Below are 19,365 nucleotides of genomic sequence, written 5' to 3'. Positions count from 1 at the left end.
TCCACTAACCAGAAGGTCAGTGGTTTGATCCCCAGCTCCTCTAGTCCTGTCCTGAAAGTCCAGTTAAGGATGTATGATAGAAAAAGCACTGTGTAAATATGTGTGAATAGGTAAATGTGGCTTGAAACGTTCCAGCGACTAGAAGAGGTAACTTGTAACTAGATGGCAGTAAGACAAATGCTCTAATTTGGTATAACTCTGATTGTTTTGAATTCTTGAAATCAAATGATTCTGAAAGACAAATAATCTGAACAAAAGATAATAAGTCGGCATACTTTTTCTGAAAAGCCTCAAAATTCAAAAACGTCATGCAGCAGAGCAAGTTGCTCTGAAGTTCTGAGTTTTGAGTCTTTCTTTTTTTACAGTGAAAGAGCAACGTGGCACTTGTTACTGCTACATGATCATCAGGTTTGCTTCTGTGGTGACATTCATCAAACACAACAACGAAGCTGTGCGGAGCTGATGAGCAGCATTCAGTTTAAACCTTCTCCTCCTGCTGCAAAAAACATAATCCAACGTGAACTCTGAGGTTTGACTGTTGGATTTCTGGGGTTTTCACTTTGTGTGTTTATGTGGTGTTGGAATATTTAGAAAAATGTGTTCCAGACTTTCAAAATAGTACATCGCTCCACTACTTTAACATCAAGTTGACAAAGATATATCCCAGTGTTGCCCCGGACTGTCCTGGAAGTCAATATTCTCTTGTTTCTCTTGGGCACATGTTCCGCTCATGTCAGTCTCTATCCAGCTTTTGGACCTCTGTCTTGTAGTCACTCTCAACAACTGGGGGGGGATACTGGCCCCTTATCCCAACTGCAATCTTTGGAGTGGTCGAGGGCGGGGAAGACCTGTTTTATCTCCATAAGAACGCATTTACATTTGTGACAATGCTGCCTCGCCTTCTCATATTGTTTAGTGGGAAGGGAAAGAACCTTCCTACCCATATTCAGTGGATCCAGGAGGTGATGCTTGTATTCAGTTTGGAGGAAGTAAGGTAAAGTAGGTGGATGAGAAGAGACGTTCAAGCCTGTTGGTGATGAGCGGTTGATATGACAATGATTGTAACTCTGACACCGTTAAGGATTGTGAGTGTATGATTAGGAATTCACTATCTATCAGAATGAAACAAGGCTATATTAATAACATGAATGTAAATGCTCCTGATACTAACGCCATCTGAAGTCGAGAACGAGTTGCTGAGGTCATCACCCTTATACCAATAAACATGCTTTTACAATCAGCTCTAAATAGTAACTTTTAATATAATCTTTTTTGTAATTTTCCAACTGTACGTCCATCTGCACGTTTTCAATCATTTATATTCCTGCTACATCTGATCCCTTTACTTTGCTCTTTGTTACAATGCAAATATTTGAAAGAAGTGTCACGGTGTTGCTTTAATGCTCTTAACACATAAACACATTTTTCTTACAGCGTCCATGTTTTTTTCCACTATTCTGACTTCATTCCCTGTGTACCAGTCAGGACTCGGCCACATTTGAACCAGAATACGATGTCTGTGAGATAATTGGTTACTGTCGATATAATCTGATCTGCTTTGCACAGAGGAGTCAGATTAGAAGATTAATCCCACTCTCATGTGAATGTTTAATATGGACCAAATCCATCACCTGGTTAGCTTAGCTAAATTTGGCTCAGCTAAATTGAGTTTAGCAAAATAGACTGGGGAAAAAAACTGTAAAACACTTATCAACAATTGCTGTTCAGCCCACTGTATAACAGAGAACCATTTTTAAAATATGATTTGTGCATTGGATTCAAGTGAGTTATAAAGTGAGTTCCAAAAATGTTGAACTATTACTTCTTACTCATAAGTATATTATGATCCATAGAGAGTATGTATACAGGTGTTTGAAGTATAATTAGAATGTGGAACTTCTGTTACACAAGGATCCTGTCTGTATTGACAGCTGCTGAATTCATACCACTAACTAGGAGAGGGACATCAAATGAGACTCGTTGTTCAAGAACAGTTGTGGGCACGGCGCAGGAGATGTTAGATACCACTGCTTTATTGGACTTTACACAAAGGTCACCAAGGCAACACATCACTGTCGTGTCTGCCTGTTCATCACAACCAGAAAGAAAAATAAGGAATTTGCTCAGAATAGTCATTGAAGACAAGTTCTTATGTTTATAACGTCTTTACCTCCAGGCAGACAAGAGAGTTCATGAGTTGATGAAGACTTTACTTAAAGAATTACATGGATGTGGACACAAAAGAAATCAGAAGTGTGACAATCATCAGTCATGAGCTTGGAACTGTAATGTTTCATCTACTGTAGGTATGGGAACTCTTCAATATTTAACTTTTAATGGTTGCAATGTTAGACATCTTTTGAATCTGTATTTTCTCAATCTCAACAATGGCAAAAGAAATAATCTGGTTTAAAAACCTAATTTGAGAAACGATCTCATATTTGAACATGACATTAGAGAACCTTACAATTCCAAGGTCACCATATTGCAACGGTAGTGATGGTTTTTAAATGTAAATGCAATTCAATGTCAAATAAAATGTATGTCCATGACACAAATCAACATAGATAAAAGACAGAAATCAAAGCAATTTAAAACTGATTACATGGGATCAAAAAGACATTTATCAAAATCATAAAAAATATGCATGCAAGAGAAAGAATAAGAATTCTGAGAAAAAATAAAAAAACAGGGAATATTACATACATGAACGGAGCCATGTAAATATGATGATTTCGATGGAACATACTCAGACCAGCATTTAAAAGCCCGTCTGTGATGGGTTTGATTGCAGAGTAATAATCACATTTAGAGGAGCAAATCAAGTGCGACTGGTTTCAGACTTCAAGTAATACAGTTCATTGACCCTCTTTGCCAAGTAACAGCAGGCGTGTTTGTCAGTTTGAGAGTGGAAAGTAGAACAGATCAGATAAGCCACTCATATTGCCTGCAAGAAGGTCAAGTCAGTCACATGTCACTACTGGCCTGGTCCAGGTCTGTGAGACATGCGAGCACTGTGTTTTGGGATATGTGCCAGTGAGAGGAAATACCTCGTAGCAGCAAACAAATGAAGACGTGCACACTGGTGCAAAATTAAGAAGCTGATTCCCTTCTCTCACGTTTCTGACTGACTGAGCAGAAAACGACAGGTCAGGAAACAAAAACACTGAAATCACATATGAGGTTAAAACTGAGCTGATCCCGCAAACAGTTGATTCTGTCAAGACCCATTTCAGTGAAAAATAACTATATAGCTTTATTGTCATAGAGAAACTATACAAAGACAACTCCACTAGTCATCCTGTATTTGAGCACATTCACACCATCAGAGAATATTTGTACATATAAAGTTGGAATCCTTAAGATGTTAGTGCCACCTGCTGTCAACAGTCTGAGCTCCAGTCCTGAATTTCAAATCACTGTTTCTTCATCCCCAATTTTTTCAATGTTGTTATACTTGTAAAGACACAAGTCTGTTTACCGTTGTTCTCAATTAGAGCTTAATGTGGCGTGTACATGTGCACAAATAACATGCAATGGATACATGTGTCAGTTCATGTCTTTAAAATTTCGTCCAGTTTGATGGTAAGGTCTTTCCTGACAATCCGGAATGTATTTGCACACCGTCAGAATCAAACAAGTGACCACCATTCCCCTCAAAGCTGAGGGAGGCTTGCTCACGTCCAGCACCCACTGGAGAAACTGGACGATGTCATGGGCCATGCAGGGGGAGGTGATCCACCTGATTCAAGTCGCACCATGACTGACACTCTCAATAAAGAAAGGAATATGTTGCACTTCCTGATATTGCACTGCCTCCCTGCTGAGTGCTAACCCCCGACTAGGGCAACCCTCTGGCTAGAAACTCAGCCCCCTCAGGGGACAAGCCCAAAGCCTGAGCCCCTAAGGAAAGAGCCTGTAGAACCAGCTCCCCTACTCCCAAAGTGAGGGATCAACACTGATGTGAAACACACACGCTAAGTAAGCAACTCCAGTGTCACAATATACATTCTCCTGACTGCATTTTATAACCACATGCTGCTAATCACACAATATATGAATAACACATTATGACTACTGGTAGTAGATTTCAGTTCAATTCAAATTAAATTATGCTTTTAGTATATGGAGGCCTCCCTCCATGTAACCACCTCTCCTATCATCCAGCTGTCCTATGTCTTACACATGTACTTGTAAAAGCAGAATAAAAACCTGGTTATCACTATGCACAGCCAAGGAATCAGCATTCTAACTATAGCACAATAAATGCCACAGTCATAAATTATGTCCAATATGATAACAATTATAACTTTAGTTACTTAACAAATAAGGCCACTGTCCTACTTATACTACTTTCAGTGCTTTCTAGAGTCCACTGCAAACCTCAACACAAACATTAGACCCATGAATAACAGTTAAAGGTTCAGTGTGTAAGATTGAGGTAAAAATTGATCTATTGGCAGAAATTGAATATAAAATAATCCCAGTGATGTTTTATCTAAATTGTATTTACCCTGGAATGAGCCCTTTATGTTTAAATATCTTTACATCTGGAGCCATGTTTTTTACATTAGTCCAAACCAAACACCTTTTGAGTCTCAAAAACAACTGAGGGATACCACAGGTTCTCTTTTATATTTGGAAGGGGAGGGTGAGGGGAGGGGTGTTCAGCTAAAAACATGGAACTTCACCATTCAGTCTTACACACTGAACCTTTAAAGTGTCCAACAGACTCAACATATTGTGCACTGTAGAAAACACTGCGGGTGGAGGACAGAGGTTTCTGAATACTTACACACAATAACAGAAGTCCATGACCTTAAATAACATCAGACAAAATAAAATGACTTTTACAACATGAAAAAAATTACATGGAGTAGTACAGGCTCCACCAGCTTAGAGCTCAAGTCCATCCCAATGACAAACACCACACACCGACTGAGAGTCAAGTAGGTAAAACTGCCCACCCCCCAGTACAGTCTCACCGTAGAGTGACTAAGGCATCTGCTGACATTCACGTGCAAGTACTTCTACTCCCTGGAGGGGATGATATAAATTGGGAACGTCTGAAGTGTACATTCACCACACATTCTGGTCAGCTGTAGACCATCATCACTCAGACCGAAAGGACACATTCATTTGCCTCTATGTACATTTAGAAGCTCAGTAAATAGTGTCTACAGAGAGAACTTTTAACAATATACAATTTTACTTGAAGAGGAATACTGTGAGAACTTTAAAAACAATACTGGATACATTTACTGTATAAGTTTGTATCCGCACACATAGAAAAACATTTCTGGAACTGAGACAACGATGTTCCTAACACAGACTGATAACACCCAGAGGAGTTTTCTCCTCTAAATTCACACATAGAGCTGGGTAGTGTTTGTAATTTACCAACATCATACATTACTTTCTGTGCCGAAATGTTTTACTTTGAGACATTAAAATATTTTACTGATGTCTAGAAAAACAAATTATGATTTGAAGGACCTGAAAACCTGTTTTCTCATTCAGCTGTTTTGACACTTTAACCACCTGACAAAACCTGTTCACTCTGATATTTGCTATTCCACCTATCCTTGAGGGTCGCACACAGGATGTGGGGGTGTCCTGGAGCCAATCCCAGCTGAAAGTGAGCGAGAGGCAAGGTATACCCCTTTGGTCGACATGTCAATCGTGGCTTGTGGTTTTGTTTTTCAAACTAAGGCATCCTGATTAAACCCAAGCATATTTTGCAAGTGCAAACATTCTGTGATGGCTTTGGAATGCGGCCTAGATAAACACTGCAGTCACCTGCGCACGGTGGCTGCTACAGCTGTAACGGGAGGTTGTATCAACATATCACCAAAAATCCAAGCTCCACTCAGTTAATACAATTCAGATTGTTTCCACAAACCATAATCAGATGTAGCAGCAAACCACACAAAGACATTTAAGAGACGCTTGGCTGCTGCAGGCAGTCCAGAGGCTGACGCTCCTGAGAATGAGGACAATCAAGTCCAGCGAGTCTCCACAAGGAGCCTCAAAATCTGCCTGTTGTTGTTTCAGTCATCTCAGCTCTCTCCTCAGCTTTATGGTTGAGCAAACCTGTTTTTGCTTGTGTAGTGTTCCAACACCCAAGTTATCAGAAAAATAAGCCCAAACTATGGTCCTGCAGAAACTTAACTCTTGCACCATGACGGTTTAAATGTCTACTCTGTATTCCACCAATAATGATACGTGGGGTTCAAATGATGCTATTCAAAGTTTAATGTTTAACTACTAAAACTGATTCCAGCACATACAAGCGTGCAGTATTATCTCCGGCAACCGTATTTGCATAGCAATTGGTTCTTGCTTGAGGGGGTAAATGCCAGGGAGGGTATATGTCAGGAAGTATATGTATTCTAAATACATATACTTTAGAAAAGAAATGACAAGATTTGTCCACCACTTACTTAATCCCTTCAGAATTCAAAACTGATTTTTTTTATTTAAAATGAGAAACTTAGCTGAGGCACTGCTGCACTGATGCCCATATACTAACAATATTCTCCTTTGATAACGTTCCATTAGTAGTCCAAAAACATATCGCCATCAAACATTTTGATCATCACCTACAGTACATCACAATCTGTATTTGAGTGCTAATCACTAGATTGTTAGGCCTGAATGTGAGCTACAGTAAGCAGTCATTTAAAGAAAGTAGTCTGAATGTATATAGGGATATTATGAGCCTACACATTCAAACACACTCATACATTATTTTTTTTCCTTTTCTGATATTTTTGTTTAGTAAATAGGATTTCATATCAACCCTTAACCTATATTTTAAATAGATTCTGTCAAATACAAAACAGCAATAAAGGAAGGGGGATGAAACATAAGCACAACCTGCACACTGTAACATCAGACCCTACGCACATGCTAAGGCAGGAGGCTACGAGTTCATGTGGAATTCATAGTAGAATAAAAAACAGTAACTCATCCCATTTTCCCATCACAAACAAACAAAAGAAGCTTCCCTGTCCGTCCACACAGTAACTCCATCACAAGCAATAAATAATCCTCTACAATTTAAATTATATATTAATATTTAAGGGAAAGGAAAGATGGTGATGTTGCTGCGAGATGTGGAGAGAGGGTTCGGGCGAGGTGGGGGTGTGCGGGACAAGTGGGTCTCCTCTTTGGTTTTGTTTCACTCGCTGACAGTGTCCATTCTATAGACTACAGTGGTGGAGCTGTCCTGGTGCGACTCAGTGGGAGACACCTTTTTCCAAAGAGGGGCTTTCAGAGCGAGCTCTTGTTGGAGGCTCTCGTAATCCATGGGTCCGAAGTTGTGCTGCTGTTTCAATCGACACGAATAACAAATTAGTCTCACTCCTCCTGACGGTGTGTGTGTGGTATTTATGTGGTTTGCATATTTTGAAAGACCCGAGCCAAAACCAGTTTTCATCTGCATGGGCCCACTTAGCTAATGCACCAAAATATATTAATTGTTTTATAACAATTTGATTAGAAATTTAGCTTCTTATGTTGGTTGCTTAACCAAAATGTAGGAAAGTGTACAGTATCCCTCCACTTTAAAAAAGGACCCGACAAGAAAGCAATGTGCCCGGGGACGTCCACGTGTTTTTCCCTTTAGGTGTATTGCACAGTATGTATAGTATGTAGCTAAATACAGGTTAAGGTTCAGCCACAGCTACACATCAGCAGTAAGCTCAGCATCCCCCACATTCTTGGAGGTGTGTTGCACTGATCTTTCTGGTGGGAGAAATAGGAGCCGTTTTTTCACCCTCATTACAAGGTGCTGTGCGTCCTACCTGCTGGTCCCCTCCTTCTCTGCGAGGGTCGTGCTTCTTGGCACAGTGTCTCAGGTTGTCGTAGTTGTGGAAGTTGAAAAGCTCCACAAGGTCCTGGAATAGAAACATTTATAGATCCATCAGAAACATAAATAAACATAAGTAATTTACTTTACACAATTAGAATCATCAGAAAAAATGTCAACACATTTTTTCTGATGATTCAAAGTTGGAATACAAACGATTTCAGAAGTAAATACATTGTAAAAGCACTTCTGATCATTAATCAAACAGGTTCAGTTGCTCTAAAAAGATGTCAGCCAGGACCACTCAAGGACACTGCTACACAATATCAGTCAATAATAACCTTTTGACCAACAGGCATTTCTGCTTTTCTTATGGCTTGTACAAACACTTATTTCCTTGAAGCCAACTGAATGTAAAATAAAAATAATTAAAATACAAAACTAAAAAAGTTATTCATATTTTCTGACGGAAATGTATTTACAAGGTAAAAGGGTATCACATAAAATAAATCTATATTTGAAGGACTAAGCTATTCACTAAAATAAAATCATATTTCATTCGAAAATGAAACCTCTCATTGGACCTTTAAGTTTTGTAAATCAAGACAAAGCAGAAAGATTCTTGGTAAACACTGATGTTTGAGTATTTGAGAAACTGTGTCATTTGAAATGCAAAACACCTTGTTTCTAATATGGTTGTATATTAAGGTATGGTAAGATATACTTTATTTTCCCATAGAGAAACTTGTCTTGGGTTCAAGGCCACCGTATCATACAAAGCGTATCACATTACACAAACACACAAATACATAGAACCTATACATATCACAATACACATAGCCGTAAATACACAAGTCCATACATCTTGATGAAAAGCTACAAGATGGAGACAGAACAATTTCAGCTCCAATAAAACACGCTACTGGAATTTTAGTTTAGTTGTGGTGTATGATGAATGAATAAATACAATATTTGGCCCCTGTATTCTTTAAGTACACACTGCAGGACACTTATTACATTACATACCGTGCAGAACTGTATTCCTCTGACTGAGTTGCCCAGCTTGTCTAGTGGAGGAGACCAGCACATAATACCCATAACGTTGGGCACAACCAGCAGGATTCCTCCTGCTACTCCAGACTTGGCGGGCAGACCGACCTGCAACAGGGAAAACAGACGTGTGACATAACAGGTGATCAGGTGTTTATCTGCAGGATCAGCAGGCCAACAATATGGTGCTGAAAGCAATGGAGGAGCCATGCACACTCTGTATGTGTGCTGTGTTTTAGACTATACCATCATACATGATTGGTTAATCTAAATATGCTGTAGATTGTGTCTATAATGTTATTGGTTGTAAAAGTTAATGCATTGCTTCATTATATGATATTGACCTGGGCAATAAAACAATATCAATAAATGATTTTCAGTTTGTCATTCTCTGGTCATAAAAAAGAGTTTAAAACCACAACCTTCAGGAGCAAAAAATCTGACTTTAAACCTAAAAGAAATAATAATGTCAAATTGACAGGGATAATTATCAACACTGAAGTGAAAATGTATATTTTCATAAATAATTGTTCAATCTTTAACTAAGCATAACTTAATTTTCTGAATTCATGAATTCATTGACTTGTATGATCATATTTAATCATATGTTGGGGAATAATTGTCTGATTAGCATAAGCTTCTAATTATCACACAAACATCCTGGAAAATGATCATATTTCTGTTTATCTTGTCCACACACACAAACACACTGAACTCGTGAAAAGGTCTTCTCTACTCACATGGAATGCAAACTGCCCAGAGAAATCGTACATGCCGCAGGAGTGCATCAGACTCAGGGTGTTCCTCACTGCCTCGGGGCTCAGGACACGCTCCCCTGTGATTGGGCAGATGCCACCATTAGCCAGGGTGGCTGCCATGACGCTGGCGCTCTCACAGGTCACCTCAATGGAGCACAGCTGGGGGTTCACAGAAAGGACAATGCATATTATTTCTCTGTCACAATTTTCAGTACAGCCTGTTTTATGGTGGAGGGGGAATGTGAGAGAACGAATTACAAAGTCAAGTGTGACAAAAGCAGAGTGACAATGACGAAAGAGATGATGAAAAGTACAAGCACTTGATAAAAATTATGTAAATTATCTGCAATCACAGTCACCCCGATCTAAATCCATCTGAATGCCTACAACATTTTTCATATTATTTATAGTTGTTTGTATGCTCACTTGAATGTGTGACCATTGTACAATCTCTGGAGGTTCAACATGTTACTAAAACACATGTTACTAAAACACTTCACACACAGGGTTTCCTTTTAATTTGCTTTGTAAATCGTATTATTCATGGGAGTTAAGATGTTAAAGAACAGAGGGTTTGACAGAGGGAATGGGGACATATGGCTAATATTGGAAGAGAAGCAGAAACATGATCTCCCTCACTCAAGGATAAAATCAATACTGGTGGAATTGCAGCAACGATGAAGGAGACAATATTCTGCCAAAAATAATACGACGAAAAGTGATACACTCACTTGGAAGTACATGTCCAATACAGAGGTCATGTCTACCCCCTCTGGGAAACACTGCAAAGAAACACAACAGTTACAAACACGAAGCACAAAGATGAACAACAACTACAAACAACCCCATTTTTGTTAAGGAACCTCTGGTTTGTGACAGAAACCAAGGCCTATTGTACGTTTTTTAGAATCCAACTTATTCCACAGATGGTAAAAGTAAAGTCAATGAAAAATATGAGTTGAAGAGACATTAAATTGCATCCAGTTAAAAAGCAATCTATACCTATGATCCATCTCTTGTTACAGAGCATTGTATGTTTACTCCATTAGTTATTAATGAGGATTTATTCACGCAGTAATGACTTGAAAACCTTGTTTGAAAACAGAGATGCAGGAATTCAATCTGAAGTTATCAGTGCAAGATTAGAGCAGATCTTGGTCCCACATGTGACAGAAGCAAACAGTATCTCAAACAATCTTTTGGAGATGCACCTTTATCAAAACATTTTTAAAACCCAATTAGAGCTATCTCAATTTACAGCACTATTTTACTTCCTCCTCTAAACTCTCCACTCTCTCTACCTCTCTACAATAGTCTTTTTAAGAGGGGGGAGCTGCTGCCAATAGTGCATACACATTGGTTTATCAGGTCTTTCTAACATTTCTTATCCTTCTGATAAAGTAGAGAAGCAGATTAACTAAACAGATAACTTGGATGGATATTTACTAATTAACTGCTATGTATGGGTAATTCTATCAAATTATTTAATAGCAGCATCTTTTTATAATGCTCTTAAGCTGTTTATTGCAAAGACAAATGCAGAGAGTAAACAGTAGTTAACTGCAGTTATTCATGACTCATCCAGGGTCAAACCTTTTTTTCTTTCAGGTAGTAGCCAATGGCGAAGTTCCTGTCTCCTGACTCACGCTCTGACTGGAATCTGCCAAACAGAGAGCAGAGCACTTCCATTACATGTGTGTGTGTGTGTGTGTGTGTTTGTACTTGTGTGTTGGAATTCTATCACCCCCAGCTCTCATGTGTACAGTACAACAGCTTGTGATATCATGTGATGTAACATGACTGTAACATGAGCCTGGTCTTTTTCCAGAAACATTGTTAGCACATGTCATCATAAATCATGCACATGCAAGTGACCTTTGCAGCACAGACGTTCAGCCTCGACCTGAATTATGCAAACTGCAAACCAAAAACAACTCCTGCTGTGAGCCTCAGCCAAGTAATGACTGGAAAACTGTTTTTAAGAACATGAGTAGATATCTTCATAGATATATTTGGTGTCTGGCTTCTGCTGGTGGGGTTAGGAGTTAGGTGTTAGCTGGTGTTCTGGTGTGTGTAAATGTAAAAAATATGGAATCTATAAGCAGACAGTGTGATAGAGGCTCAGGTAGTAATTCTTCATCAAATATGGAAACATCAACAATAAGTTAAACAGTACCAACGCACATTCTCACTCTATGTTTGTGACTAGAGCCTGTGCTTGACTAACATCTCTCTTTCACTCTCATAGCTTTGCTGTATCTGTCACGGGTGAAAAACAACTTCTTTATTATATTCTAACTGGTACATGGTTTAGGTGTATAAAATTCCATTTTGTGCGCTGCCAGTATTTTTTTGGCAGTGAGAATACAATCCCCTTGACGTGGATTCAACTAGGACAAGCTGCTGCTGAGTGAAAGTGGGGATGTAAAAACTTTGAAACTTACGTGGCATTGCTGAAACCCACGTATTCATTTCCTGCCATCTTTTTCAGAAAGTTCATGACCTGGAGAGAAAGAAATGGGAGAGTTAAGAGTGACAAGATAATCAACAGGGGTTTCATAGTAAGGAGGAAAATTGTTTTGGCCTGTGTAGTGTCAAGTTTAAATCTAAAATAGCAGTGACCCCATTCCATACTACATACTAATGTAAACAATATACATTACAATAGACCAGTGCTATGTTTGATTTTGGATACTTCCGTAAGTAAACTTAAATGTAGTGCACCGTGGGCAGTAAGCCCACTGGTGAAGTGCAAGTAGTGCTGATGGGCACTGACCAGAAATGATGACTACATGTGACCATGTCGCTGCCAAAATATGTACTAGCTGCTTTGCTCACTTGACGAAATTAATGTTTTACTTTCTTGTGTGAACTGTTTTGACCCTTTTGATTGCATCATCCAGGTACTTAAAAATGGTCCGAGTGAACGTATTTGGAGACTCAAAATAGCAAGAGTGAGTTTTGAGATAAACAAATTAGAGCACAGCAAGTGTTACAGAATACCAATGCTACTGACATACCAAATAATGGTTACAATGAGTATAATTTGTTTTCCTGTGTGAGCACACTGAAAAACCTGCTTAGAATTTGTGTGTGATTTGGGACTGGGCCACTCTTAAAGACTCTTAAAGGCACAAGTATAAAAAAGAAAACAATAAAACTTGTCAGTACAAGAACCTAATGTGTTAGTAGGTTTATCATACATATTTATATATATTACTGGTCCCTTTCATTAAGACAATTACTTCCAACTTCTTATACTTACATAGTCGAACTTTTCTGCATTGCCTTCACTTTGCTGAGGACAGAACAAAAGATTATGCAGTTAGTTCCTTCCATTCATCTGGAAATGTTCGAGAGGACAAGCACAGCATCATATAGGTAACACTAGAATGAGAATTCTACTGCTGACAAATTAAAACTACAGAATTAGAAGATGTGATAAGATTTTATTACAAATAAAATAATGAGCTTAGCCAAGAATTAATCAGGTAAAAAATATTAATAAGATTGGCTTGCAAATAGGTTACAAGAGGGGCATCTTTTGGAGTGAAAGGGATGTTTAGTAGACATGTCGTGCATTACCAGATTAGCCAGTTAAGGAAAACATGTCCAACCATTACATCTCACTGATTCCAATGATCAGTTTAACAATTGTTTCATATATAAGAGTTCAAATTAAAAGCACATATCATAAAATAAATATGCAACAGCCTTAAATGTGTGTGTGTGTCTACTTAAAGTATGACAGTGAATAAATGTTGGCGTTTGCAGGCAAGTTTGTATTATGGGTTACCATAATGCAGGTGTGTGTGTGTGTATGTGTTTCAGGATATACATCAACTTTAGGTCAACACGAGTCATCTGTGCAGAGTCTGTTGGCCAAAACAATAGGGAAGGAGGGAGAAGAGGGAGGAATAGTCTTCCTCTGAAAATAAGACTCACAGCTTGTAGCTCAGTGTATTTTTAATCAAGTAACAAGCCAGATGATGCTGCATATCCCACAAAGAAAAACACAGCAACAGAAAAATGGACACGCATGCACATTTTAAGTGCTATAGCTTTTAACACTAGTTCAAAATACTGAACTGTTCATGTTGTGGATGGTTTTTAACTTTACATTGAAAACGAGCTAATGCTTTATGTGTGACTGACGTACATTTCAAGTCGTACACTTTACTGTGCAGAAGAAAAAATAGGTGACACTGATGGAGGTGTTAAAGAGTCACTAAATGGGGTTTCTACAGAGCTGATTGGAGGAGAAAGAGAGAAGAGGTAGGATCAGGGGATGGGGGAATGCGAGGAGATAGATATGGAAAAGGAAGAAAAAATTACCAACGTCATTTGACCTGCAGCAGCAGTCATTATTTCCCACAGTTCCTAAGTCTGGAAAATATGCAACAACATACAAAAACAGCAACAACATGTAGCCTTCAAGCACCATGTAACAACAGTTTGGGGCAACCATCCCATTCCCATCAAGGTCAACATGGGCAACCTGACCAATAGCTTCACATTTGTGCTTCAATAAAGATAAATAATAATAATACATTGACACACTATTGACAGTGATGAGTGGATGTGGACACAAACACACATTATCGTCTCAAAAAGGTGAGGTGATATTCTCTGGTCTTAAGATCTGCTCTGGGTGTGATTCCTTGCTGCTCAAATGTTTACTATGTGATAAGAAATTACCTGAACATACAATTCTCCACATGCTGCCACTTGTACAGTCTGCATCATATATTAAAGAAAAACTGTGGGCAACATGTTTGACTTAACCAATGCAAACATAGCTGTATAGAATAGAAACTAAGGGTGGAGGACCCCTCTGTACTGGTAGTTAAGAGTATGTATGTAAAATGATGCAAGTAGAATTACTCAAATACAGTGGATGTTTTTCTGCTTCATCTGTAAACTATACTGACACATGACCTCGTAAAGCTTTTGTGTCAAATGCATCATTAACATTAATGTTTAGGAGGAAGAATGTTAGGAGTGTTTAGTGTTCACTTTTCTTTTGTGTCAAATGCATAAGCCTGCAATGTATCATTAACATAAAGGTTTCAGATAAAAAAGTGGATGATGAGAATCAAGAGTCAAGGACAACAGTAAAGGGGAGGGGGAATCCTAAATGTGCTAAAAGCAACACTAAATTGTTATGTATAGCTGAGGGAAGCTGCATGGGCCATATGACACAATGCAAACCCTGAAAATACATAAAAATGCAGCTTGGGATGTCATTTAAAAAAATATTTTCTTAAAGGGGCAATTTAAGAAGCCAACTTATTAACTGCTGTCTGTGATCACTTATGTGCAGTATATCATTTAACACAATTCACTCTAAATGTATTTTCTCTTTTGTTTGTCAACTGGCTGACCAGCTGTAAAACTTGAAATGGAACATTTTGTGATTTCAGATTTTTCAGGGTTAAGCAGCTACAGAAACAGAAATATGAAATCACAGAGAGAAGCAACAGTTGGCTTCTAAACATCATTAGTTACAGAGCAGATCAAAATGCTGCCAAGACAAACCAGATGTTTGGGTTATACACAGATGTGGAGAGTTTTTAATACTGGTAAGAAATGTTTGGAGTCAAGGCCCAATGTTTCCTTCCTTTTTCTCAATTATAGTGCGTATTTACGAGAGGGACTATTTGAAACAGTAGCTTCTTCCTGTCAAGTCCCTGAGTGCATTGATATAACCAATATATTTTTCATGAGACGCTACAAGACAAAAGGCTTCACACTGTTATTAGTCCTTCAATGGATTACTCATTAATCTCTTCCTCCACTAGAATAGATGCTGCAGCACTACAGAAAGATAAATTGTAGCAGTTCAGTTAAAAATTAACTTTTGTGGAAGCAACTTTAGAAACATGTCATCTTTGTTTTAAATGCACAGTTAAAGAACTATTTTCTCATCTGGCCCCTTGTTGGAATTAAGAGTACAACCATTGTGTCTCAAAGAATTTGAATGTCCCTGTCAACAGAAACTACTTGGTCAAGAATATAGAGCAAATTCAACTTAGGTTAAATAAGCTTGTGTTTGCAAAGTGTTAATGCATAAAAAGCACCAAAAAAAGTTTAAAAAAGAAAATGATTTCAGCAGCACATGAAAACACAAAACACACAGGTCCCTCATCCTGAGACTTATCTTATCTGTCTACAATCTAATATGTACAAGGCGTCAACACATGTCACAGGCCTCATGCGTCAGTATGCTTCTAAATACTGTTCATATACTGTACATAGATGGAAGACCACAATCTACAGTTTAATTACTCTGACTTTGTCCTCTCTCAAGATTGCATCTTATGCCAATAAAAATTAATAATCATACCTCCAAGCTTTGATAGTACATTATGTCTTTCAACATGACATGATTAGTCAAACTATTCAGTTCAAAATCCTCCAGAGAAAAGCTGGAGTCAAATACCAGTCCATGAATTTTGCAGCACTTAACAGAAAATGTGTCAGTAATTTGTTCTTCAATAAAGTAAGAGGAAGCTAATTGGAGATACTGAAAATAAAAATATAAAAGTCTTGCAGCTGTGAGGGAACAGAGCTGGCACAGAGTAATGGTGTTTATAGACAGCTCTTGTGTGTGTATGTGTGTGTGTGTGTATGTGTGTGTGTGTATGTGTGTGCGTGTGTGTGTTTGCTAGCCTTAGTTACAGGACATAAAGAGATCAAGAATTACCATTTTGACCTCACATCTGTCTTTACACTGAGTTTCAAAAAAGAAGTCCAAACTGTTGCTGGTGTGCGTGCACCTGCATTTGACTAGCTCCCTGTCCAGGTTATTTTCAGCAGGGTCAGTAACAATGTGCGTGCTTCTCAGGCTAAGTACCCTTCAGGAAGTATTAGCACAAGTCTTAATCACCACAACAAGACACATGGCAGTGGACTCAGGTGTGACCTAGATATACTTCAAGCTAAGTCAAGAGTCATAAATATCTGGACAGTAAAAAGTATTCAGTCTACTGAATCTGTAACCACAAAACAATAACAACACAGATTTGTGACAGTGGTTTTGGACAGGATATTAAAATTCAGCATTTTGGTGAGTCTCCTTTAGTAGGTTTCATTCCATTCAAATAGAAGTAGGTTAATTACCCTTATCTGCAAGCCTTATCTACTACCAATATTTACGTATGTTAACCCTAATTCTATCTTCACAATAAAACAGCTCATTGATACCCACCATTCCGGGAATTGAGGACACACAAACAACACACACAAACTGGAAATTAATAACACACATGAAGGGAAACAGAGTGGTTTTGCTTTTACCTTTATCAGTGAAGTACAAACAATAGCACCAGCATTCACCATGGGGTTGTGAGGCTTATCTGCAAAACAAGAGGTCAGTTAACACGCTGTACAGGATCAAAGTGTAAATGTTTAGTCATTTTTATGCCTGAGTGCTGTGTCTATAGACAGATCAAACAGCAACAATCAAATACACACGTTGACTCAAGATATTGTAGCTGTGGTATAATATATGATGTCAACAGAGCTTTGACATTTACAGTGGCTCTGTAACAAACCCTGTAGTGTGTTTCAACAAGAGAAAATATTTCAGATTTTCTAGCTCGACTGGATTCATGTTTCAAATATGTCTTAAGGGGAGGGGGTCTAGGGTTATCTGTGTTCAATGATCAGCTACTGAGGAGACAAGGTCATTGATTTTCATCTGGAGAAAAAGGGGGTTTAACCTGAAAAGAAATCTTACATTCCAGTTAATCATCTGTAACTTGTTTCATCTTATGGGACTCGTGACATGCCCCCCACCCCCACTAGAGAGATAAACCTTTACAAAGCAGTAGCCTTTCTTTGCCATTACTGACCCTGAGGGGAGCTCACTCCCTTTTTCCATTTATTGTAGCAGCACTGGGCCAACTTAATGATGAGATCCCTCCTCCCTCTCAAGTTCAGGTTTAACTACATCTACTCTGACCGCCAAGCACAACTTTGACTCATATCAAAATGTCCCATAAATATATCAATATTACTGCAAGTAATTATACAGCCTAATCCATGTGCTGTGCAGCCATGTTCAGGTTAAGCAACAATGCTGTTTAGAAAAAAACCTTTCTACTAATCTGACTCACTCCCCTGGCAGCTCAGTCACAGCTGCACAGTTTCTCTCTCTGAATGGGTGCTTATAGCAGACTGTCACACCTAGTGTTATTGGGTTCATGAGCAAAAAGTAGCAATGAACTGTACATGTAAAAAAGATACGGTGGGAAAAACAATCAACTCTATCCACATTTTCTAAGATTCAGACTTAAAGTCACTGCCTTGTTTACGAAACAGATGCAAACAAATGTGAAGCATTAACAGGATAGTGATATTGTAGGTTGTAACTAGCAGTTACCAACAGTGTTATTATGCAAAAATAAGAAATACCAAATTCCTAAACACAGCCCTCTGTTGACAACGCACAGGACACCTTCTATTATGAAAGTTATATTATAGGGCCAACATTTTGAGGAGGAAAAACAGTGTATGAGCTATTTAAGTTTTCAGCGAGAAGTAACAATGAAGAAAGAGACAAGTCGGACATCTCACCATCTTCATCCAGGAAGAGCTTATTAAAGCGCAGGCCACTGGGCTCCTTTCCAATGAAACTGTGCACGTACTCTGTGCCATGGTCATGGACAGCAACGGCATATTTCAGAGGCTTGACACAAGACTGCAGACAGAAAGGGAGCTTGGTGTCTCCTACTGTGTGTCTACAAAAGACAAAAGATAAGTGATTGACATGATAAGTCAGAGTGATGGAAGGAGTGCTCATGGAAATATTCAACTTCAGTAATAAGAGTGCTTGATAACTACACTGTTTGTTCAGTGCTAATGTTATCTTTATGACTTCCTCTGTTACCCTAACATAACAATTATACAGGCCCATGGAACTTTACAGCTATGAACAGGCTGATCCAAACACCTGTTGGCATCATTACACTACATATGAGACAAGTGTCTCCTGTTGTTTTGTCTTTATTAGGAAATACAGGATAGTTTACACACCTGTACACGGTGCAGTGGTTATTACACTGAATTTAGGGGAATCATAATTTGTTATTAAGTCCGTCAGTTGTCAGTGATTTCACAGAGAGAAAAAGGGACAAACATTTATTGTTTGTTCCTGCTCATGAATGTCTCACCTCTGTCCATCCACTGTGCAAAGAGAGACTGCCCACAGGTCAGGGCTGAATTTGGCAAGCTGAGGAATGTAGTCTGCAACCTGAAAGAGAGGTGAGGTAATTAAAAGGGTGTCAGAGCAGCAGTGACCTTTCACTGCTGACGTCTGCTGAGGCCCACGATTCAGAGGAAAGCTAATACTAACACAGAACACAATAACAAGACTAACAGAAGTCAACTCTTCATCTGAGGGTTAGAAAGGAAAAGCCACCATTAGATACTGTATGTCTTTCACTTCTTCACTGGAAGAGTACAATGATTAAGATATTTGGTTGTTTTCTTCTGACTACAAAAACAACCAAATCCCTTGTGCTGATGTCAGTCACTTACGTTTGCTAATACACCTTTTTTTTGGGTTTTTGTTTGACCTCTCAAAGCAGAGCAAGCATAGGTGAAATATTAACTTTACCAATGGCTCCATGGTCCAATACGACAGTGAATGCCTTCATCGATGTCATTAATCCCATTTGTGCCTGTCGGTTACAGGGTTTATTCTTTTGTGACTACAAACACTTCTATTGGCCCCAGGCG

General features: G+C 38.6%; 1 protein-coding gene across 4 annotated transcripts in view; it reads right to left on the bottom strand.

Moving 5' to 3' along the window:
• glsb (glutaminase b) overlaps positions 1 to 19,365 on the bottom strand; it is a 35,372-nt gene that overhangs the window by 6,482 nt on the left and 9,525 nt on the right. For 2 of the 4 annotated variants that reach the window (XM_069533339.1, XM_069533340.1), the window contains 10 exons: positions 18,798 to 18,877; positions 18,202 to 18,365; positions 16,921 to 16,979; positions 12,887 to 12,919; positions 12,066 to 12,124; positions 11,215 to 11,281; positions 10,353 to 10,403; positions 9,604 to 9,780; positions 8,840 to 8,971; positions 7,809 to 7,901 (listed from right to left, as the gene is read on the bottom strand). In XM_069533339.1, coding sequence (XP_069389440.1) covers positions 7,809 to 7,901; positions 8,840 to 8,971; positions 9,604 to 9,780; positions 10,353 to 10,403; positions 11,215 to 11,281; positions 12,066 to 12,124; positions 12,887 to 12,919; positions 16,921 to 16,979; positions 18,202 to 18,365; positions 18,798 to 18,877 — 915 coding nt within the window. Of the gene's footprint in view, positions 1 to 2,015; positions 7,331 to 7,808; positions 7,902 to 8,839; positions 8,972 to 9,603; positions 9,781 to 10,352; positions 10,404 to 11,214; positions 11,282 to 12,065; positions 12,125 to 12,886; positions 12,920 to 13,956; positions 14,130 to 16,920; positions 16,980 to 18,201; positions 18,366 to 18,797; positions 18,878 to 19,365 lie in introns of those variants that run through there. The other 2 variants (XM_020099668.2, XM_069533341.1) reach the window with 2 other exon arrangements.

The sequence above is a fragment of the Paralichthys olivaceus genome, chromosome 10, assembly GCF_024713975.1.
Source record: "Paralichthys olivaceus isolate ysfri-2021 chromosome 10, ASM2471397v2, whole genome shotgun sequence".
Lineage (NCBI taxonomy): Eukaryota > Metazoa > Chordata > Actinopteri > Pleuronectiformes > Paralichthyidae > Paralichthys > Paralichthys olivaceus.
The sequence above is the reverse complement of the archived record's forward strand: the minus strand, read 5'-3'. Positions and strand labels throughout refer to the sequence as shown.